The sequence below is a fragment of the Epargyreus clarus genome, unplaced genomic scaffold (genome assembly GCF_041222505.1).
Source record: "Epargyreus clarus isolate Ecla_fem2 unplaced genomic scaffold, WU_Ecla_fem_2.2 ptg000036l, whole genome shotgun sequence".
NCBI classification, from domain to species: domain Eukaryota; kingdom Metazoa; phylum Arthropoda; class Insecta; order Lepidoptera; family Hesperiidae; genus Epargyreus; species Epargyreus clarus.
Window position 1 is genome coordinate 1,965,799 of NW_027332241.1, and position 24,239 is coordinate 1,990,037.

The 24,239-nt window shown below is 41.2% G+C and overlaps 3 protein-coding genes across 3 annotated transcripts in view; 1 reads left to right on the forward strand and 2 right to left on the reverse strand.

Annotated features, from left to right (window-relative positions):
* Positions 1–2,566, reverse strand: part of Wdr62 (WD repeat domain 62) — a 169,413-nt gene extending 166,847 nt beyond the window's left edge. Inside the window, exon 1 of the mRNA XM_073092575.1 lies at positions 2,267–2,566. The gene's annotated coding sequence lies outside the window, so the exon portion shown is untranslated. The remainder of the gene's footprint in view (positions 1–2,266) is intronic.
* A 299-nt stretch (positions 2,567–2,865) lies between these two features.
* Positions 2,866–10,726, forward strand: LOC140756955 (kanadaptin). Its single transcript, XM_073092495.1, has 10 exons — positions 2,866–3,270; positions 4,242–4,374; positions 5,021–5,213; positions 5,638–5,815; positions 6,699–6,870; positions 7,117–7,265; positions 7,649–7,818; positions 8,646–8,831; positions 9,719–9,858; positions 10,320–10,726. Exons 1-10 carry the CDS (start codon positions 3,009–3,011, stop codon positions 10,699–10,701), a joined length of 1,965 nt encoding a protein of 654 aa, XP_072948596.1. The 5' UTR covers positions 2,866–3,008; the 3' UTR covers positions 10,702–10,726.
* Positions 10,727–11,218: 492 nt separating this feature from the next.
* On the reverse strand, positions 11,219–20,178 carry LOC140757013 (NADH dehydrogenase [ubiquinone] iron-sulfur protein 2, mitochondrial-like). The gene is made up of 8 exons (XM_073092568.1): positions 20,065–20,178; positions 18,743–18,944; positions 18,079–18,266; positions 17,185–17,348; positions 15,236–15,355; positions 14,693–14,822; positions 13,176–13,321; positions 11,219–11,460 (listed from the first exon to the last, which is right to left on the reverse strand). Exons 1-8 carry the CDS (start codon positions 20,137–20,139, stop codon positions 11,331–11,333), a joined length of 1,155 nt encoding a protein of 384 aa, XP_072948669.1. The 5' UTR covers positions 20,140–20,178; the 3' UTR covers positions 11,219–11,330.
* Between the last annotated feature and the right edge of the window lie 4,061 nt (positions 20,179–24,239).

The window sequence follows — 24,239 nt, forward strand, 5'->3', positions numbered from 1 at the left end:
CTTTGTCGGGACCAGGGGTATGCCAGTAGCACTTGTCCACAGAAGTGCTCTAACCTACCCTAACTAAGCAATGATACTGTTTTTGAAGTATGTTGGAGCAATTAGATAAACACATCTGTATTTATAAACTAAAAACTTGTCCTGAGGAAATGATTGATTCATCAGATAGTTAATTGTATCAGGCGTTACTTTGCTGAAATCCATGCAATTAAATCGAAACCCTCGTTTAGGTTGGATACCATTATAAAAGGCATGCATTAGGTCGACAGCGTCACTTAACGATTAACCATCGTAGAGTCAACTTACCCTGATGATGCTCCGTTTTGGAGCGAAACATGTATTGGTGGTGGTATGTATGGTGGTGTATATTTTTAATTTTTGCATCTGCACGCATCCTTTGAGGGAGGGAGGGTGGTACATACTGCATGGTTTAACATATATACCATCATACATATTTGTAGCAGAGCCTAAACTAATATCAGCACTGGGTACCTTTTGAAGGTTCTGAATAAAAAAAGGTTGCTTTCATGAAATCAACATCCACTAAGGGATTGTTTATGATCACTAAGGGGCAAAATAAGGGATGAAAATTTGTTTCAAAACCTAATATTAAGGCAAGCGCTATGAAAATCATCATTTTCAGGTTTAAGTAGAGCTCACATGCATACACATACACACACACACATGAAGATACCATTTAACAAATTGGTCTTTTTTTTTCTTGACGAAGGGGAAACCTTCAAAAGGTACCGTACGCCATGGGAGTGACGCCGGGTTTTGTGGGATTTTTACCGCACTAAAGCCCCCCCGGTGGCCGTCCTCAGCGTTTGGTGAAGAACTCCGGGATCTCCAACGGAACACAACCGGAGTCCTCCTAACGCTATGTCCTTCTATCGGGCTCTGCCCTGGGGGGGTAACAAATTGGTCTGTCTGACCATTTTCTGCATAAATATATTTTATGTAATGTATGCATGGCATATTAGGAATAAATAATAAAACAAATTCAAAATTGATGTCAATGGGAAGGAAAACAGTACAATAACTGTGTATATAATTAATTTTGTGTATTAATAACTTTGTATGTAGATCAACCATGGCTTTACCATCAGTTTGACCCACATGAGATTTGATATCTTTCATATGAGGACTCAGGAGTGGCCATGCATCTCGATTTCAGGTAAAGCCTGTTTTATTACCACGCTTTTATTAGCTTGGGTTGTATCTATGTATGTATGTAATGGAATCTTTGAACTCGATTTTTAACCACTTTAAACGGTCTGATTAATTTAAAATTGACAATACACGAGTTTAATAATTTTATCCCATTCTCCTCATCAGGATTGTCAGGAATCAGGATTAACGATTTTCCTTGTGCGATTTTAACATGGATTTTAGATTTTAAACTATAGTTGTATTAAGTTGTTCGGATGGCCATGGGCGGCAATGACCACATAACAGGTTGACCACAAGAACATTTGCTATTTAATCTTATAAAAGAAGCTTATCACATGCTTATCACTACATGAACAGCGTTAGATGGATAATTTTGCTAGAATATGCTGCCGCTGCAGCACGGTTATTTCTGTTATTTTTTTGGAAAATAGAAGCTGATAAACATGCAGTGTACCTGAAGGTTAATGGCTGCCGCAGCCTATGAACATTTGTAATCAATCCCGGATAGGATTCGATTCCTACCTCACATCGGCCACAGATGCACCGCTACCTCTGAGGACTAAGTTGGAGCGCGTCAGTAAAGTATGTCTCCCTTACCACACCCTTCGAATCAGAACACAGCAGCGCTTAACACTGCTGTTATGAGGCAGAAATAGGTGTGGCGGTGCCGTCGGAGTCGAACCACAGCACTGTCTTTACTGCTATCTCCTAAACTATATCTCTCAACTTTGTTAAGGTGAGAGTTGTCTCAACCGGCACGAAACAAATTACGTTCATAATAAACTCATTAAATTATATAAGACGACGTTCAATTACACCGGAGGCGATCACGATTAGAAAATATTTATTTCAAAACGAAAGGTCAAAACAATAGAGCTTTATCACACTATTGTATTCTTTGTTCTGTACTTTCACTTGTGCTTTAGATCGCTTACCTACTACCTTAAAAGTTGGCTGAATGGTGCAAAAATACACACTTCAAATTGAATTAAAAAAATAACGATCACGGAGTTGGTCTAACACATGATCATACTGTCACATTTCTGTGTAAATACGCAAATTATAACTTAAAATGGCAATGAAAATAACTCACCTGCGGATATTACGTGTTATTAGACGTGGTTGCAGCAAAATCGACAATTATGATAAGAATGCATACGCGATAAAAAGCAAACACTAAAACCTTTTGTCCACTGAAAACTGACTTGGCGTAAACAATATGGGCACTCTCACACTCACATAGCGGGTTCACTACGACTATAAGTTCGCGCTTATCATTTTCGTAACGTTACATAAATAATGCAGGATTCGTAAAAAATATTAACATGACCAAACACGTCACGCCGCCACCGAACACAAAATCCTTTGATTGATTGAAATTAAATTTGAATTGATTGATTTATTGCCTCATTCGAATGCCTACAACGATCATTCATTCAGTAATCAGTTCGTTCGGATACAATAATCGTGTGTCCAAATTGTTAAAAATTAACACCATTTCACTTTAAAATCTCATTAATTATTAAGTAAATAATAATTTTATATAACTTAAGCAATGAAAGTATTGAAAATTATAGAATTTAGGTTGAATAAAAGGAATTCTAAGCCTTATATGTTCACAATACAAAAAAATATTCTTCAAGATGTCATGTCAGTTGTCAATTCATTTGACATCCAACGTCACTTAACCAATGTGTAGAACTGAGTTTTATGATTATATTTTATTTGTGATATTCATTAATATTATTGTAAGATGCAGTTGAGTTTATAACTAACTTAGTTACAATTAAGTTAATTCTATTTATAAGCACCGTTTAAACTAAATCAAAATCACAATGGCAGACGAAAAGGCGGGAGAAATTGCGCCAAAGAATCCCGATAAAATTGAATTTAAGAAACCTGTGCTAGTGGGGCGGATAGGGAAATTGCCGAAGAAGGCTAAACCTGAAACTGAGCAAGGTTTGGACACGAAGAAAATAGAAATAGTGGAACCACCGTCGAATTCTACGAGCTCACTGCCTCCTGCAGTATTGTTGAAGGAACTATCTACTCCTATCCCGTATAAAGAGCCGAAATGGTCTGGCTTATGTCCGGATGGTAAGTTTATTTATTCATTACCCATGTCATGACCATTCTAATAGTTTTTAACCTAAGAAAATTAGACGGAGCTTTTTACTGTCTAACTTGTAACATAATATACAGGATATTTGAATTAACAATTGCAAAGTAATGCTTATTAGAAAAATAAGTTTGCGAAATATTACGAATTGTTACCAAAAACAACATAGGCAGTGTGGTTATAATGCAAAAATAAATACAGAAATTGTTACAGGAGAACTATGAAAAATATATAAAATTCTCGTATCATAATGTTACCATACTCCTCCGTAGGGCTTTACCTATTTTCACCAAATTTTATATGCATATTCAGTAGATCTGAGAATCGGCTACTATCTATTTTCATACCCCTAAGTGATAAGGGTTGTTCACCCTTAACATTTTTTTACTTATATGGCAACACAATGTTTGCCTAGTCAGCTAGTTTGTGTTGTAAATTTATTTCATAAGTAATTTTATTTGCATTTTTGTATTTTAAGGTACTATATCGTATTATAATTTGTGTTGTTGCCTAAATTTGTGGAATAAATTATCTATCTACCTAAGTTCGAAGGATGTACAACCCTGTGGTTTGACTCCGGCAGCAGCACCACCACATCAATTTCTGCCTGATAAGAGCAGTGTTAAAAAGAAGTTATGACTTCTGTCAATTAGTCAAAGTCCTTTCAACAATCTTTTATTTCTACTTCTACACTAATATTATAAAGAGGAAAACTTTGTTTGTTTGTTTGGTTGTTATGAATAGGCTCAAAAACTACTGGACTGATTTTAAAAATTCTTTCACCATTCGAAAGCTACATTATCATAGTGACATAGGCTATATTTTATATAAAATATATTATTTAAATAGATTTTGAGGCGGTACAAAGTTTGCCGAGTCAGCTAGTCTTATATAAAGACATAGAGCCGCTGTATTACAAGAATAATAGTAATAATCCACCATTCTACAGGTTCAGAATATGCCCTAGAGGTGCTCAAGTCCGGCATGATAGTAGAGAGGGTAGACCTGACGAAACAGCCCTATTTTGTGTTTGGACGACTTGCAAATTGCAACGTGGTGATGGCACATCCCACTATATCCAGGTAAAAGGTACTTTGTTTACATAAAATAATCTGCATCTTTATTATTAAATGTTAGAAGTATAGTATAATAGTATTGTAGATTAAAGGTGGTAGAACCCTTTGTGGTTCAACTCTGGCGACACCACCGCCACACCTTTTTCTGCCTATTAACAGTAGTGTCAAGCACTACTGAGTTTTGATTTGAAGAGTGTGGTAAGGGAGACAAATTTTTCCGAAGCATTCCAGTTTAGTCCTCAGGGATAGCAGCGCCTCTGTGGTCGACCTCAGGTGCGAATAACTAATCCAATATGCTGTAATCCTGACTCCGTAAAATATAAGTAAAGTCACTTCAAATACCTTTAAATGCCCACACCTGACGTTAGCATAGCTTTGTAATCCACAAAACAACAAAAACAAACTACATAAACGGGCAGTTGCAAACTTTATCATGTTCACATCATCAACCTATTATTGTCTCACTGTTGGGTATTGTCCAATCGTGAATTGCTTTTTATGCTGGTGAATTTGCTTGCAAATTTATATCTTATATACACATAACCTTAAGAAACCAGATGTGTGTGTCTAAGATTCGAACCTTGGACCTTCAATCTGAGAGGCTGAGTTTCAACCACAAGGCTATGATATTCAACCTTTCAAATCATTGCAGGCACCACGCAGTCCTCCAATACAAAGCCTTCGCGGAAGACGGTGAGCCTCCGTCAGGCTGGTACCTGTATGACCTGGGCAGCACCCATGGCACTTTCCTGAACCGGGATAAACTGAAGCCCCAACACTACACCAGGGTGCGTGTGGGGCATCAGATCAAGTTTGGTACAAGTACTCGGACGTATATTATGTTGGTGAGTATTCTACAATTCTTCTTAGTTGATTCCTCATGACTGAGTGTCATGACCATCAAGAACAGTTTTATCTATGATGGTCTTCCAATACCCAAAGGATAAAAACAGAACTTACGCCTCCGCTGTTTGTTCGTCTGTCACCATAATAGACACGTGAAATTTTCACAAGACATGTGTAATAGAGGGTTCAAAATAAATTCTTCTTCGTCTTCAAAATAAATGAGGGTTACTATACGAGTTTTTCACTTTATCTATTGAATTGCAGTAGGTAGAAAGACAAAATTTCACAATGCATTCTCTTCTATAGCTGCTATGGTAACAAATACTAAAAATAGAAGACAAATGAAAATTTAGTAGAACAGAAAATTTAGTCGACTCGCACTTGACCAATTTATTGAATCACAGCATTAAATACTATTTACAGGGACCAGATTTCGACTGTGAAGGAGAATCGGAGCTATCAGTGACGGAGATAAAACAGAAGGCACAGGACCTGAAGCTAGAGAGAGACAGAATGATTAAGGAAGCAATAGAACAGAGGGAGAGGGACAAAATCGAAGAGGAGAAGCGACGGGAGGAACAGGGCATTGACTGGGGGATGGGTAAGTTATACTTTTGAAGGGTTGAAATGAAGTTATAAGGTGGAGGGTGTAAGGTTCTTTTGGAGCACCTGGGGATAATGATGACATTTTATGGAAAGATACAAATGAGATCAGCGCCATATATTTGGCTAGTAAATAATGCTAGTTTTGCAGATAATGTTATTGTTACCTAACTGTAGAGACCAATACTTTTTGAGATTATTATTTATAATTTTTTTTTATAATATAGGAGTAGCAGATGAGTATGCAGTCCACCTGATGGTGACTACTGCCGCCCATGGACTTCTGTAATTAACTCCAGATAAGATTAGATTCCTTCCTGAGGTCGGCCACAGATCCGCCGCTACTCCTGAGGACTAAGCTGGAACGCCTTAGATAATTACGTCTCCCTTACCACATCCTTCAAACCAGAACATAGCAGCGCCTAACACTGCTGTTATAACAGAAATAGGTGTGGCGGTGGTGCCGCCGGAGTCGAACCACAAAGGGTTCTACCACCTTCAATAATAATTTACATTAATATTTGAAAAGAATCAATAGCTTTAAAGGTGGTAAACAGCAGTGTTAGGCGCTGCTGTGTTCCGGTTTGAAGGGTGTGGTAAGGGAGACAGACTTTTCCGAGGCGTTCCAGCTTAATCCTCAGGGGTAGCGGCGCATCTGTGGCCGACCTCAGGTAGGAATATCTAATCCTATCTGGTGTTGATTACAGATGTCCATGGGCGGCAGTAGCCACTTACCATCAGATGGACTGCATGCTCGTTTGCTACTCCTATATTATAAAAAAAAAAACTAAGGCCGTGGATCTTTTAGTGAATATGTCTGAATTATTCAAATAGAAAATATTAACAAATAATATTAGACCTTGACCAACCTTACTCTCCAGGTGAGGATGCAGAGGAGGAACCCGATCTCGCAGACAACCCTTACGCAATGGCAGCCAATGAGGAACTGTATCTCGACGACCCGAAGAAGACCTTAAGAGGGTATTACGAGAGAGAGGGACATGAGCTGAGCTATGATTGTGAGGAAAGGGGCGTTGGCCAGTATATTTGTAGGTGAGGATATTATATTATTTTTAAGGTTCCATACCCAAAAGGTAAAAATGGAACACTATTATTAAAACTCTGCTGACTGTCTGTCTGTCATACCTTGAACCATATGTAGAGAAAGTTACTGGGTTTATTAGTCTTGACGTAAATTATTATTGTAGCTTATTATTTATTATTGAACTTATTTTGGTAATGATGCCGTCACGAACAAACCACCAATATTTCCACCTATAGAAGATTTTTTAATTCTAGGGTGGAGCTACCAATAGATGATGCCCGTGGTAGACCGGTGGTGGCGGAAGTGATCCATCGTGGTAAGAAGAAGGAGGCCGTAGTGGCCTGCGCGCTCGAGGCTTGCCGGATACTGGACAGAGCTGGGCTGTTGAGGCAGTCCAAACATGGTGAGACTTTATTGTGTTATCATCATCAAGCCATTACTGTCCCACTGCTGGGCACGGGTCTCCTCTCATAATGAGTACGATTAGGCCATAGTACACTGCGCTGGCCAAGTGCATATTGCTAGACTTCACATACCTTTGAAAAACTTTTTATTTTCGTAGGTATACAGGTCTCCTCACGATGTTTTCCTTCACCGTTTCAGTAAGTGATAATTAAATTCTAATACATACGCACACAACTTTAAAAGTCAGACGTGTTCTTGGGATTTTCTGACCTTTCGATCAAGATGCCGACTTTCTTAAGCACTAGGCTATTACTGCTTACTTTAGGATATTATGCAATTATTTGGTGACCATTATATACATAAAAATATCTTCATTCCCAGAATCCCGTAGACGCAAGCAGCGGGATTGGTCAGCGGATGACTACTACGATTCTGATGAGGATACATTCTTGGATCGCACTGGCGCCGTGGAGAGCAAGCGTCGCACGCGCATGCAGAAACACGGGGCCTTAGCTGAAGATGCACAGCAACCCAGGGGGTATGAGGAGCTGGTGAGTAGTGTAGTTTACGAGAGAGGACCTAATGTGGGGATAGGGTGACTTGGTGTAGAAGGGTGTAGTGACGTGGATAGGCAGGGGTATGATGACCTTGAGTTATTATAACGGATATGATGAGCCTGAATTGTTGACAAAAGTAAGAACCATTGAGTTTATGCTAAGGGTCGATAACCTGGAGTTGTCAGGGGTAACGTATAATGGTCTGGTCTGGTGTGATGTGATTCCTAGATTTACGAAAAGTAAGTGGTTGACCTAGTGAGAGCGTGACGATAAAATAATTGCCAGGGAGTACGGCGACGTTCTGGGGTCGTGGGTGGCAAGAGTGGGAGCTCGAACCGCCCAGCCAACGGCCCCGGGAAGGACGACGGTATGTGAGGTCGCATACCGTTGTCCACACCAGACGGTGAGGCGAGTGTTAAGCTCACCTGGGCGGAGCCCGACGGGGCAACGCGCTAAAAGGACTCCGGTTGCGATCCTTTGCAGATCCCGGAGTCCTCTACGCAGCGCTGAGGACGGCCACCGGGGGGGTTTTAGTGCGGTAAGAGTCCCACATAACCCTGTGTTGCTCCCACGACATAGGGTACCTTTTAAAGGTTTCCCCTCGTGATTAAAAAAAGGGAGTATGTCGACGTAATGCTTGCAAACAGGTGACAAAATGAGCTGTATAAACAAATGTGTGATCTTGAGATATGGCCACTTGAGTTATGTAACCTATCTAGTCTAACTAATTCAAGGTTAGCAATACTATGTCCTAAAAACGTAACATTTATTAAAAACAAATATTAATTTAATCATATAAAAATCTCCTACCCTTTTTTCAGTTGAAAGAAATATCAGAAATCGAGAAGAAGATATCCGCAGAACAGAAGGTTCTAGAACGTCTCCGCGCGAGCAGCAAGCAGGTTAAAGAAGATAACAGCGGAGAGGACGCGCTGGACGAGTTCATGAGCTCGCTGGGCAGCCAGGGGACCAGCATGGCGCAGAAGGCGGAGATATCTAAGACTAAGGTTAGTTTTAGTTTTTGGTAAAGTGGTATAGAAAACTAAAGTTAGTTTTCATTTTGAATTGGGTGGTATAAAAAACTAAAGCTAGTTTAGATTTTGGATTGGGTGGTATAAAAAACTAAAGTTAGTTTTCATTATGGATTGGGTGGTATAAAAAACTAAAGTTCGTTTTGATTTTGGATTGGGTGATATAAAAAACTAAAGTTAGGTTAAAGAGAACAGCGAGGAGGATGCACTGGACGAGTTCATGAGCTCGCTGGGCAGCCAGGGGACCAGCATGGCACAGAAGGCGGAGATATCTAAGACTAAGGTTAGTTTTAGTTTTTGGTAAGGTGGTATGGAAAACTAAAGTTAGTTTTGATTATGGATTGGGTAGTATAAAGAAATAAAGATAGTTGTGATTATGGATTGGGTGAAAGATTGTGTGAAGTTGGGGTTAGATAAGATAGTATCTAGAACTAAGATATGTTTTGTTTTTCAAATAGCCCTTGTGGAAAACTAAAATTAATTCTTCGGTTGAGAACTAACATATTTTTTTTAATTGAGTTATTTTGTAATCAACATCTCCTACAACACTTTTGTGAAACTCTGTTTTGTCTGTCATAATAAAAATGTTTTAAAATATAAGGCTTATTAGTTATTACACATTTTTAACGTCATCTATACTAATACTATAAAGAGGACAACTTTGTTTGTTTGTTTGATTGTAATGAATAGGCTCAAAAACTACTGGGCCGATTTTAAAAATTCTTTCACCATTCGAAAGCTACATTATCCACAAGTAACATAGGCTATATTTTATATGAAATATATTTGATAAATAGATTTTGAGGCGGTACAAAGTTTGCCGGGTCATCTAGTATTTGATAAAACATAAATAAAATTTCCAGATGAGCATACAAAAGTTAAAAGCAGAGTTGTCGAGGACTCAGCGGTTAGCGGAGTTAGCGCGGCCGGCTCTCGCGCCGGTCACCCGCGCTGAGGACCGGCGCCTGCTCAAACAGAACAACTCCGTTGTGTATGGGAAGCGGTGAGTTACACTCTTTTTTTACTATAATATAGGAGTAGCAGACGAACATGCAGTCCACCTGATGGGTATGGCTACTGCCGTAATATCCCGTAGTATCTGTAATCAACCCCATATAGGATTAGATTCCTACCGGAGGTCGGCCACAGGTGCGCCGCTACCCCTGAAGACTAAGCTGGAACGCTTCGGAAAAGTATGTCTCCCTTACCACACCCTTCAAACACACCAAACACAACAGCATAACATGTAGTAACGGATTTGTGACCAAGCTCAGGCAGGAGTCTAAAACTATCTGGGGTTGATTATAGATGTCCGTAACATAGTGGCCGCTTCAACCATGGCCACCATCAAGTGGACTGTACATTTGTTTGCTATGTAAAATAACCAATCAGCCCCTACATAATATATGTAACTGCCATATTTAAATATCACCTATTTAATTTGAACTTAATTTAATATTACAGGATAAAATTAAAAGAAGACATAGACAAAAAACCAAAAGTGAGAAAAGAAGTTAAAGCGGAAGAAACAGAATTCGTAGAAGAAATGGACTCAGATGATGAAATAAAAGAAGAAGCTAAGAAACAGACAGAAGATAAATCACCTAAAACGGAACAAGTAGAGAAGCACATAGAAGCAAGAGTGGAGACAGAAGGAGACTTAGAGAAACATAAAGATGGAGATGTTAAGAAGGAAGCAGAAGTAAAGAGTGTTAAAGAAGATAGTTCGAAAGACAAAAGAGTGTTTGGACCAATGCGACCGCCAGAGAACTATGTGGTTCCGGAAAGTTACTTCGATCAAGAAACTGATCGAGATTTGCCTGAAATTGATGATGAAACGTTATAACTAAAATATATAGTTTTAGTTTGTATCTGTTGTTTTATTTTGTATGTTTAAAGTTCGTTATTGATAAAATCAATCTATTCAAATCCTACCAAAGATCGAAAGATATTCGTCGAGGCAGAATTTTCTAAATTTATTAAGGTCCAAAATCAAAATTAACTCAGAAATCTGGATTACTGTTAAAGGCTAACTGCCCAATAGAATATTTGTCTCCATCTCCAAAATTGTGAAATTAGATGTTATTTTACTATCTTCATATAATTGTGACATGTACGGGACATAATATATTTCATATAAAATTACATATATGTATATGTTTACTTAAATAAATTAAAAAAAAATTAACAACCACAGATGTATCTAGAAATTATTTTAATTTAAAAAATGAAACAAGGATTTTTTTTAAATCTAATTTTTTTCGTATGTTTTTTTTTTTCAATTTTTATTTTGCATTTTTTCCACCTAAAGCGCCATCTTTCATCCATTACTAAAAACTTACTATTAAAATAAATAAATTCACTGTTCCTTACTACTTTATTCTCCAATTCCAATATATAAATTTATATACTTACAATAACGAATTATTTTCCTAACCCGTACAAATGGATTAATCGCTAAACAGGTCTACGCATTTATCGGTCGATTTCCCCAAACACGACGTCCAGTGTTCCGATAATCGCGACGATGTCCGCTAACATGAGATTCTTCCCGATCTTCTCCAGCGCAGCGAGGTGTGCGAAACCGGGCGGCTTTATCTTGCACCTGTTATAGAAAATATATGTGAAATTTCTTATAACATCTCACTAGTAGATGCCACTATTTTAATACGACCACTAAATAAGAAATCTGACATAACTATTACAGTTCATTTATGATAGAAAAGTCTTTTCTTCAAAATGAGCTTTTTCCTATAGTTTATCATTTATCACTTTCCAGAATTTTATTCTTATAAGCAACACTATCCGATGGTGGAATAATACAGGGCGAGTTTTTTTTTCAATATGAACTCCTTCGAATCCCGGCAACGGAAATAGATTTTAAAAAAATATAATGATGAAGTTTTAGTTCTTGTCTAAATCGGCCTCGTAACTCCTTTCAACATTTTTTGCTATTCCTTATAGTTCCGGATTTGGCCCTGAAGGCCAATTTGAAAAAATCACCCTGTATATAAATGTAAATGAAATCTAAATTGACTGAAATATGACAAATATATTTGTTGTGCAATAATTGTCTATATTATAAAATTATAAAAATATAGTAGATGGAGAAAATATAAAATGACATAAAATATAATACATGTATACGTATGTAAAAAACATGACAAAATAAACAATCGCTTTATCTATTATCTAGTCCTACATACTTACTTTTTACCTCAACCGGGATTCGAACCCAAGATTTCAATGAAATATTCTGATGACAAATTGAATAAAAATCGCAGTAGCGTCAGCAGAATATTAATCATAAATATTATAAAAGATATTGTAAAAATCTTTGAAGAATATTATATATTACATAAATATTACAAAGTACAGGAAACATAATATATTTAAATATTAAAAATTGATGTAAATTTTAAACAATTTTGTAACTTACCATTTCACAGGAACAGCCAATTCAAACCAATTTTGCAAAGTAAATTCAGGTTTCCACTGGAATAATCTTAATTATCCTGATTATGGAATTAGAAAGAGATAAATTTAGATAATTAGATAAAACTCTGAATATAGAAATGAATCGCGTCGCCATAGCAAATTGTATGACTACACCTGCTCGCAACAACTTCAGAGCGGACTAGCAGTTTGGCGCGGACTATAACATAATACATGCATTAAAAAGCGACACAGTTGCAAAGCCAAGATCACACAGCATCCCCTATGTTTGATGTTAGACCCTTAACCGTGTTTCATCCCCTTAACTGTTCTTTTTAGTATGAAAGAAGAGGGTAGAGGAGGGCGCGATATCGGGTATTTGCCCAATCTTAAAAAAAGGAAAATTTTCTTTTTTTTAATTAAGCAAAGGGGCACCGATAGTTTATGATAGTCCAGTGGTTAAGAAACTCGCACTCTTGATCGAGGGGTCCGAGGTTCCAATCCCACGCAAGCACCCCTGATTTTTTTCAAAGTTATGCGCGTATTAGAAAGTAGAAATTAATTATCACCTGCTTAGACGGCGAAGGAAAATATAGTGAGTAAACCTGCATACTTGAAATCTTAAAAAAAAATGTTTTCAAAGGTATGTGAAGTCTACCAATACGCACTTGTCCAGCGCGGTGGACTATGGCCTAATCCCTCTCATTCTGAGAGTAGACCCGTGCCCAGCAGTGGGACAGTAATGGGTTGATGATGGCTTTCCCCATCCTACAACCTTATTTGACAAATTATATTTGACTCCCCCCGTCCCCTTATACCGCCCACTTAACCCTTAAACCTATAATATTCCATCCCTTTACACCTCGACAAAAGTACAATACTTACCTGTAGGGCTTAGATCCACCGTCAGAGACGAGATAAATACCAAACTCGCCCTTAGGGGCCTCCACTGCAGTGTAAGTGGACCCAGGGGGCACCTGGTACCCTTGAGTGAAGAGTTTGAAGTGATGGATCAGGGCTTCCATTGAAGTCTGCAAAAAATAAATTTAGTTTTTTTTTTTTGCATTTTTTTTATATTTTTACCCTTTCAGGTAGAGTGGCTACCTGATGGGAAGCAGTTACTGCCTGTGGAAATTTGAAAGAGAATTAAAATTTGCTACAAAAATTCTTCTTACATAAACATTTACTTACTACTTTTTTAAAATTGTAATGTCTTTTTCATATGATACGAGCTAGCCCGCGGCTTCGCTCGCGTTACGAAGTAATATTTTCATCCCCTATTTTATCCCCTTGGGGGTAGAATTGATCAAAATCCTTTCTTAGCGGATGCCTACGTCATAACATCTACCTGAATGCCAAATTTCAGCCCGATCCGTCCAGTGGTTTGGGCTGTGCGTTGATAGATCACTACGTCAGTCAGTCACCTTTGAGTTATATATATTTAGATAGAGCTTGCATCTAAATGTTAGTGGCTATTGCCTCCAATGGACATCTGTAATCAACCCCAGGTAAGATTATATTCATAACTAAGATACTTTGTTACCCCTGAAGACAAAGTTGGAACGCTTCGGCTTACTCTACATTCGGTTATGTCTCCCTTCAAACCAGAACACAGCAGCGCTTAACACTGCTGTTATAAGAGAAATAGGTGTGGCGGTGGTGCCGCCGGAGTCGAACCACAGAGGGTTTTAGACCACCATTTTACCTTTTGAAGTTAAATAAAGGCTTATAAATAGTACCTTCATCTCCTACAGCGTACCCCAATCCCCCACAAAAGTATCTTCATCTCCCACAGGGAACCCCAATCCCCCACAAAACTATCTTCATCTTCCACAGAGAACCCCAATCCCCCACGAAAGTATCTTCATCTCCCACAGAGAACCCCAATCCCCCACAAAAGTATCTTCATCTACCACAGAGAACCCCAATCCCCCACAAAAGTATCTTTATCTCCCACAGCGAACCCCAATCCCCCACAAAAGTATCTTCATCTCCCACAGAGAACCCCAATCCCCCGCGAAAGTATCTTCATCTCCCACAGAGAACCCCAATCCCCCACGAAAGTATCTTCATCTCCCACAGAGAACCCCAATCCCCCACAAAAGTATCTTCATCTCCTACAGAGTACACTAGAGTACCTTCATCTCCTCGCGAGAGGGCGGTGTCAGCTTCGCGTCGTCGGTCTTGATCTCGCCGGCCGGCATCTGGTTCAGACACTGGTCGATGATGCGGAGGGACTGTCTCATCTCCTACAGAGTACACTAGAGTACCTTCATCTCCTCGCGAGAGGGCGGTGTCAGCTTCGCGTCGTCGGTCTTGATCTCGCCGGCCGGCATCTGGTTCAGACACTGGTCGATGATGCGGAGGGACTGTCTCATCTCCTACAGAGTACACTAGAGTACCTTCATCTCCTCGCGAGAGGGCGGTGTCAGCTTCGCGTCGTCGGTCTTGATCTCGCCGGCCGGCATCTGGTTCAGACACTGGTCGATGATGCGCAGAGATTGTCTCATCTCTTCGACACGACAGAGGTACCTGGTAAGTACAATTTGCTTTATATAATTGTATATAATTTGTAAATAAGCTTTAAAGATGGCATTTTTTTTTGGAATTTGTAGCCGCTTTGGGACCTTTTATTCATCCCCTATTTCTAGAAATGTAGATTTTTTTTTTCATATTAACGCAGTCAAATTACACCCTTAAAGCTATGTCAGGTTCATTTGAAAAAAATAATTAAAAACCTTATAATAAAGCAATATATGCAAACAAATAATATAGATTTTAAAGAATTAACATTATAACTTAAAAACTGTCAGCGAAACTGTCCAAACTACAGACAGCAATTTTTTTATCTACATTAATTACCTTCAGACCATTGTTTTTAATAAATTAATTAAAATAGCAAATTTTAATATATTTTTTTAATATTTAAAATTTGTTTTCCTCACCTATCATAACAGTCACCATTCGTACCGATGGGTACATCAAAGTCCACCAGGTGGTAGGCGTCGTAGGGCTGCGACTTGCGCAGATCCCACTTGATCCCGGAGCCGCGGAGCATCACACCACTGTAGACACAAGAAAAGGGAATTAAAAATACATCACACCACTACAGTACCACACAAAGGGAATAAAAAAAAATATTTTTGCAAAAAAAATTGTAAACAACTTTTACAGTTATAAGACAAATATAATCTTTTTGTCATAACTTTTAATGGAAGATTTTTAAGATGACAATATTTTTTTTTTTTAGGAAAATGTAGTAAAAGCGCTGTCCATCAGACAATTTGACAAATGTCAACATACTCGTACTTATGCCATACTCCAAACCCTCCCCTAAGGAAGTAGGGCTTACCCTACTTCCTTAGGTCCGCTGCACCCAGATCCTGTTGGTGGTGAGCACGTCCTCCACCTCGTCCAGCCGCTCGGGGAACTGACCCCCTACCCCCCGTACCCCACTGTACCCCCCGCACACCTGAAGCCGTAGTTGAGCGCGTCCTGAGCGGACACGATCCCGATGTCCTTGGTCCGCTGCACCCAGATCCTGTTGGTGGTGAGCACGTCCTCCACCTCGTCCAGCCGCTCGGGGAACTGACCCCCTACCCCCCGTACCCCACTGTACCCCCCGCACACCTGAAGCCGTAGTTGAGCGCGTCCTGAGCGGACACGATCCCGATGTCCTTGGTCCGCTGCACCCAGATCCTGTTGGTGGTGAGCACGTCCTCCACCTCGTCCAGCCGCTCGGGGAACTGACCCCCTACCCCCCGTACCCCACTGTACCCCCCGCACACCTGAAGCCGTAGTTGAGCGCGTCCTGAGCGGACACGATCCCGATGTCCTTGGTCCGCTGCACCCAGATCCTGTTGGTGGTGAGCACGTCCTCCACCTCGTCCAGCCGCTCGGGGAACTGACCCCCTACCCCCCGTACCCCACTGTACCCCCCGCACACCTGAAGCCGTAGTTGAGCGCGTCCTGAGCGGACACGATCCCGATGTCCTTGGTCCGCTGCACCCAGATCCTGTTGGTGGTGAGCACGTCCTCCACCTCGTCCAGCCGCTCGGGGAACTGACCCCCTACCCCCCGTACCCCACTGTACCCCCCGCACACCTGAAGCCGTAGTTGAGCGCGTCCTGAGCGGACACGATCCCGATGTCCTTGGTCCGCTGCACCCAGATCCTGTTGGTGGTGAGCACGTCCTCCACCTCGTCCAGCCGCTCGGGGAACTGACCCCCTACCCCCCGTACCCCACTGTACCCCCCGCACACCTGAAGCCGTAGTTGAGCGCGTCCTGAGCGGACACGATCCCGATGTCCTTGGTCCGCTGCACCCAGATCCTGTTGGTGGTGAGCACGTCCTCCACCTCGTCCAGCCGCTCGGGGAACTGACCCCCTACCCCCCGTACCCCACTGTACCCCCCGCACACCTGAAGCCGTAGTTGAGCGCGTCCTGAGCGGACACGATCCCGATGTCCTTGGTCCGCTGCACCCAGATCCTGTTGGTGGTGAGCACGTCCTCCACCTCGTCCAGCCGCTCGGGGAACTGACCCCCTACCCCCCATACCCCACTGTACCCCCCGCACACCTGAAGCCGTAGTTGAGCGCGTCCTGAGCGGACACGATCCCGATGTCCTTGGTCCGCTGCACCCAGATCCTGTTGGTGGTGAGCACGTCCTCCACCTCGTCCAGCCGCTCGGGGAACTGACCCCCTACCCCCCGTACCCCACTGTACCCCCCGCACACCTGAAGCCGTAGTTGAGCGCGTCCTGAGCGGACACGATCCCGATGTCCTTGGTCCGCTGCACCCAGATCCTGTTGGTGGTGAGCACGTCCTCCACCTCGTCCAGCCGCTCGGGGAACTGACCCCCTACCCCCCGTACCCCACTGTACCCCCCGCACACCTGAAGCCGTAGTTGAGCGCGTCCTGAGCGGACACGATCCCGATGTCCTTGGTCCGCTGCACCCAGATCCTGTTGGTGGTGAGCACGTCCTCCACCTCGTCCAGCCGCTCGGCGAACTTCGCGGCGAACTCGTATATGTCGTCCATCAGGCCTAGGGGCATGTCCTGGAGAAAGAAAAGAGTCATCACCTAATACTATAATATAATATAGTACAGAATTAAGATAAAAAATATCCCTGACGAATTCGACCACAAATGGAGCCGAATTCAACAACAACTCATATATAGTAGAATATTAACTATTAAATCTTTTTTAGAATGGCCCCGTCGCCCTGTGACATGCAACAGTGGGGCTAATCATAAATCCCAGCACTAAATAAGGATGATATTGAAGCCCAGTAACGGGCAAGAGTGACAATCCCTACCTAGTCGACTATGACCTAAACTCAACTCACTATGATAGAATACCTATGCCCAGCAATGGGACTACTTTGAAGAAGAAGAAAGAAAGAAACATTTATTCGGATAGTTGCAACACAAATGAAATACTATAATGTAGAGAGACAAAAAAAATAAAAATAACATAAAACAAAAGAAAAAAATTTGGCAAAGGGAGATCTCCCGCCGGGCTAGGTGATCATGCCCGGGGAGCGGCCGTGCTCCGACAGTCTCAGTTCGGAGCTTGTATATATGCAAGATTCTTAGAAAACTTCGATAGCGTGATTCAGAATACTCGTGGCGCCATCTCTTGTCGAGTAGCGGGAGGTCGCCACAAAAAAATAAATAAAAAATAGAACAACAACAAAAGGACAATTAAACGTACAATCAATTATTACAATAATATGTTGATGAGTACTTGATGATAATACAGCCCAGCAGTGGGGTGACTACGTACCAGCGCCACGCCCCCCGGGCGGATGTACGCAGCATGCATTCGAGCGCCGCTCACTCGCTCGTAGAACTCCATCATCTTCTCGCGCTCCTCGAACAGCCAGAAGAACGGGGTCAGGGCTCCCACGTCCAGGGCGTGGGTGCCGACCGCCATTATGTGGTTCAGGAGACGGGTGATCTCCGCGAAGAGCGCTGGAGAAACAAAAAAAATAAGTTTTAGTATGGTTTTAAAGTCACATGACATTGATTCACGTGTAAATCACATATTTGCTAGTTATTGATGTCACCTAATAAATACTTTTTTAGAGATCCGTACCCAAAGGACTCAAAAACGGAACCCTATATTTTTTTATAATGTAGGAGTAGCAGACGAGCATGCAGTCCATCTGATGGTAAGTAGTTATTGCCACTCATGGACATCTGTAATCAACCCCAGGTAGGATTAGGTTTTCCTGCCTGAGGTCGGCCACAGATGCGCCGCTACCCCTGAGGACTAAGCTGGAACGCCTCGGAAAAGTATGTGTCCCTTACCACACCCTTCAAACAGAACACAACAGCACTAAACATTGCTGCTATTAGGCAAAAATAGGTGTGGCGGTGGTGCCGCCGGAGTCGAACCACGAAGAGTTCTGCCACCTTCCAAATTCTAAACAATATAATATACTCACTCCTAATATACTTCGCCCGGAGCGGTATATCAATATTGAGCAGCTTCTCAACAGCGAGGCTGTAGCACTGTTCGTTGCACATCATGGAGACATAGTCGAGACGGTCGAAGTACGGCAGCGCCTGGGTGTAGGTCTTGTACTCTATCAGCTTCTCTGTACCGCGGTGTAGGAGACCGATGTGGGGGTCGGCTGCGCGGACCGTCTGGGGAGAAAAGCATTTTTTTTATATTATAGGAGTAGCAGACGAGCGTGTAGTCCAGCTGATGGTAAGTGGCTACTGCCGCCCATGGACATGAACCCCAGATAGGAATATACACTCCAACCTGAGGTCAGCCACAGATGCGCCGCTACCCCTGAGGACTAAGTTTGAACGCTACGGAAAAGTATGTCACCCTTACCACACCCTTCAAACCGGAACACAGCAGCGCCTAACACTGCTGTTATTAGGTAGAAATAGGTGTGGAGGTGGTGCCGCCGCAGTCGAACCACAAAGGGTTCTACCACCCTAATCAAGAATTTTTATTAGCATTTTTTTGCTATAAGATTGTGGTAGGAAATGAGGCATCAGTCCACCTGGTAGGAAGAAGTTTGAAGGTAATAGAACCTAAGATTGTGTTAGAAAACATGGAAGTAACAACACAACCAAGGAAAGGCAGTGATAGCTTAATGATTGAAACTCGGCCTTTCGATTCCGAGGTTCGAATCCCAGGCAAACCCTGATTTTTCAAAGGTATACATAAAATATTAGAAAATATATATCACTTGCTTTAACCGTGAAAGAAAACTTGAGGCCACCTGCATACCTGACACATCTTAAAAAAACGTTTTCAAAGGTATGTGAAGTCTACCAATACGTGCTTGTCCAGCGCGGTGGACTATGGCCTAATCCTTCTCATTCTGAGAGGAGACCCGTGCCCAGCAGTGGGACCATAATGGGTTGATGACGATGATGAGAAAACGAGCACTGACCCCATCTGGTAGGTAGGAAGATGTTTGAAGGTGAAAAAAGCCTTTGTGGATCAACTTCAACGTCATCACCGTCACATCTATTTCTGCTATAACAGCAGTGTTAAGCACTGCTGTGTTCTGGTTTGAGGGGTGTTGTAAGTGAGACATACTTTACTGAGACATTGCATCTTAGTCCTCAGGGGTAGCGGCGCTGAATGCGGTATAGCTGTAGACGACGACAGTTAGGAGTCTAACACGATCTTGGATTGATTACAGATGTCTGTGGGCGGCAGTAACTACTTAAAATCAGGTGGACTGCATGCTCATCTGCCACCCTTATAATAATAAAAATGTATGAAGTTGTCCATTCCTACCTCACCCTCCAGCTCCAACACAAGTCGGAGCACCCCGTGAGCGGCGGGGTGCTGCGGCCCGAAGTTCAGGATCATGTTGCGGACTTGCTTCTCTGTTGGGGCCACAATGCCTGCAAACGGGAATCGTTTATTATATGTTAAGTTACGACTTACTGTGTTCAGCAAAACTTAGGAAGGTCTTACAAGTACTCTATGCTTTATTCCAGGCCCTTTAAATTTCATTTGTTATAATATAGGAGTAGCAGACTAGCATACAATACATCTGATGGTAAGTGGCTACTTCCGCCCATGGACATTAGTATTCAACCTCACACCTATATAAAATCGTCCTACATAAAATCGCCTACAGATGCATTTCTACTCCATAGGACTAAGCTGGAATGCCTTGGAAGAGCATCTCTCTTACCACACCCTTCAAACCAAAACACAGCAGTGCTTAACACTGCTGTTATTACAAAGAAATAGGTAAAGCGGTGGTGCTGTTAGAGTCGAACCACAAAAGGTTCAACATTTGTTATTATTAATTAGAAATCATTTGTTTTTTTATCAGATTGAAATAGCAGACAATTATACAGTCCAACTAATTAGGTCCATGGACATCTGTATGCAACAGTACTCTATGAAACTGATCAAAAGTGTTACTCCTGAGGTCTATCAGCTAATTTAAAGCTCAATCTACTAAAATTTATAATAAAATAAATAGAAAACTTAAAATTTCCGAAATGACATACTCTGAATGCAAAAAAAGTTTAACCCAACTACTAAAATCCCTAACCTACCAACAAACAGAAGACCTATTAAATGAATGACTTGAGAATGGTATTTATGTATAATTATGCTCGTATGTATATATTCATAATTGTATGTATTTATATACGTATATATATATATATATATATATATATATATATATATATATATATATATATATATATGTGTGTGTGTGTGTATATATGTACATATGGTAAACAAAGTGCATAGACCTTATTTAAGCAAAGGCGACCTCAGATAAGAGCGGAGTCTCCTACCACAGGTTTATATAAACTTACCAGGAGAGTCCCGAAAACTTGTAATCTACATACTTGTTTAAATAAAGGATTTTTGATTTTGATTTTTGATTTGATCAGTGTTATGTATTAAGATTTCATATAAATAGTGATTGTCAAAACATGTAGGTAGGAAAACATTTATGAATAAAGGGTTCAGTTTTTGCTTGTCAAATCAACTGGAGTGTTTCATTTTATTGGCGATTGAGGAAAATTAAGTAAAATGTCGTGGGGCGCAGCTAATATTGCTCTTCCGGGCCAATTTAATCCAAAAACTGACCGATGGTGTGATTATAAGGAACAATTACTATGTGCTCTTCATGTAATCGGCGTGTGCGATTCTAACCTCGAAAAAGCGCGATCATTGTTCCTATCTCAGTGTGGCAAAGAGATGTATAGTCTAATTGCATCATTGTTGGTACCAGAGAGACCAACAAATGTGGATTTCAACAATATTATGGCAGCCTTGGATAAATTTTATGAGCCGGATGTGAATGAAATATTAGAAGCTGGCAAATTCCACAGACGAGGGCAGTTACAAGATGAAAGCATTCAAGAATTTGTTGCTGCTATTAGCTTACTTGGTGCAAAATGCAAATTTATGGACTTGAAGCGCCAGTTGAGGGACCGTTTGGTGCTGGGAGTGCGAGATGACCGGTTGCGGAGGGAGCTGTTGAAGACTAAGGATCTAATGTATGAAAATGCTGTACAGATGTGTCTAAATCATCAGGCTTCCGTGCAAGAACTTTATCCCAGTACAAGCGAGTTGAAGCAAAACTCATCAAGTGCCACAGAACCAATGGACATTGGAAGGATAACGATAAGTGAATGTACACATTGTTCTAGAAGGCATAACGCTGGAGAGCGTTGCCCCTTTATAAAAGTAAAATGTTTTTACTGCAAGAAGGTTGGGCATATTGCTTCGGTGTGTAAGAAGAAACTTAAGAGGGTAAATCAGATGGGTGAAGCCGACAAGGATTCAGAGGGAATGATGGGAATCTATGTGTGTGCAGAAGGTACTCTGAAACCCATAATGGTGGAACTAGACATAAATGGAACAAAACATGTCATGGAGGTGGATTCAGGAGCTTCAAGAACTATAATATCGGAGGAAGCATTTTGGAAATTGTGGTCGGTTGCACCACCCCTGTACCCCACTAACATCAAATTAGTAACATGGACTCGTGACACATTGAAAGTATTAGGAGTGGCCCATGTTCAAGTGAAATTAGGAAATAAGGAGGCACAATGTGAATTAATTGTTGTAGCGGGAAGTGGACCAAGCTTGTTGGGAAGAAATTGGTTCGAGAAATTGGGACTTCAAGTTACGGGCTTGTGTTGGTCTCGAGATGATCTTGTGCCGTTAAAAACGGAGTTCCCTGATCTATTTGGAGAAGAGCTGGGAACATACACAGGACCAGAAGTCTCACTCCATGTTCGGGAAACATCCACACCAAGATTCTTAAAGGCACGTCCTGTACCATTTCCTTTGAAGCAAAGGGTAAATGATGAATTGAATGTTATGATTAAGTCAGGAATATTAACACCTGTCAAATTTTCTAAGTGGGCTACACCACTGACAATTGTAAAGAAGGAAGACGGATCCATACGTATTTGTGGTGATTATCGTTCGACAGTAAATGCAGCTATTGATGTTGATTCTTACCCACTTCCAACATCGGTTGAGGCCTTTGTAAAACTTAGTGGTGGAAGAATATTTAGCAAATTGGACCTTAAGCAAGCCTATACGCAATTAAAAGTGGGTGAAGAAACTGCTAAACTTCTGACATTGAATACTCCATTAGGCTTAATGAAAATGAACAGGTTAGCTTTTGGGGTTAGTGCGGCACCAGCAATTTTTCAAAGGCTAATGTCTACGGCTTTGGCCGGGATGGAAGGGGTAGCTTGTCTTCTTGATGATATAGCTATTACAGGGAGAACCAAAGATGAGCATAACCACAGATTAAGGAGTGTTTTGCAAAAATTGCAAGAAATGGGATTCCGGCTTAATTTGAAAAAATGTATCTTTGCAACTAACACTATTACCTTTCTGGGTCATACTATAGACGAAAATGGACTGCATCCCTCTATAGCCAAAGTAAAAGAGATTCGTGAGAAGCCAGCACCTACAGATAAAGAATCTTTGAGAGCATTTTTAGGCCTCTACAATTTTTATGAGAAATTTTTACCTAACAAAGCCACACTTCTTGAACCATTATATCGGTTGTTAGACAATAAAAGATGTTGGTCATGGGGTGCAAAGGAAGAGCGGGCATTTAATGAAGCAAAAAATCTTCTTTCCTCTGATCTCACCTTGGTTGGATATGATCTTAACAAAGAGTTGCTACTAATTTGTGATTCTTCTGAATATGGTTTGGGGGCTGTCCTTGCTCATATCATGGACGATGGTTCGGAGAGACCTGTGATGATGGCGTCGAGAACTTTACAACCTCATGAAAGACGATATGGACAGATAGATAAAGAGGCCTTGGCTATTATGTATGGTTTGACAAAATTTCATGAGTTCTTAGCGGGGCGACGGTTCTCTATCATTACAGATCACAAGCCTTTAGTGGGATTGTTTAATCCTAAGAAACCGATTCCGAATCAGATCTCACCGAGGATGTTGAGGTGGTCATTAAAGCTAAACTGCTACGATTATTCTATCGAATACAGACCGGGTAAAAAGATTGGCCATGCTGATGCACTCAGCAGGTGGAACCATCGCCAGACCGCTTCGACAGGGGATGATGTTCTGAGAGAAGTTTTACTTTTAGAAGAACAACCTGAGGGATGGAATTTAAACGCCGGCAAAATTGCGGCAGAGACACGAAAAGATCCAATATTACAGAAAGTAATTTTTGGGGTTCTACATGGTTGGTCACGCAGTAACTCAGACCCTGCAATGCAACCCTTTTGGACTCGAAGGGAGGCTCTTTCCCTCAATAAAGAGTGTTTATTGTGGAGTAACAGAGTCGTCATACCAGCATCCCTTCAACAAGATGTGTTGAAGTTACTTCATGCCCCCCATGCTGGTATAGTTCAAACCAAAGCTTATGCCAGAGGTTACGTGTGGTGGCCTGGAATGGATAACCAGATTGAAAGGATAGTTGCAGAGTGTGAGCAGTG

Bases quoted from the DNA above. Each gene is read 5' to 3' on its own strand.
- LOC140756955 (XM_073092495.1), top strand. From the start codon at position 3,009: ATGGCAGACGAAAAGGCGGGAGAAATTGCGCCAAAGAATCCCGATAAA. The intron at 5,214-5,637 runs GTGAGTATTCTA...TACTATTTACAG, and splicing joins CTCGGACGTATATTATGTTG to GGACCAGATTTCGACTGTGA. The intron at 8,832-9,718 runs GTTAGTTTTAGT...TAAAATTTCCAG, and splicing joins CGGAGATATCTAAGACTAAG to ATGAGCATACAAAAGTTAAA.
- LOC140757013 (XM_073092568.1), bottom strand. From the start codon at position 20,139: ATGATCCTGAACTTCGGGCCGCAGCACCCCGCCGCTCACGGGGTGCTC. The intron at 18,945-20,064 runs GTAGGAATGGAC...TTTTCTCCCCAG, and splicing joins TGTTGGAGCTGGAGGGTGAG to ACGGTCCGCGCAGCCGACCC. The intron at 17,349-18,078 runs GTACGTAGTCAC...TTCTTTCTCCAG, and splicing joins GCCCGGGGGGCGTGGCGCTG to GACATGCCCCTAGGCCTGAT.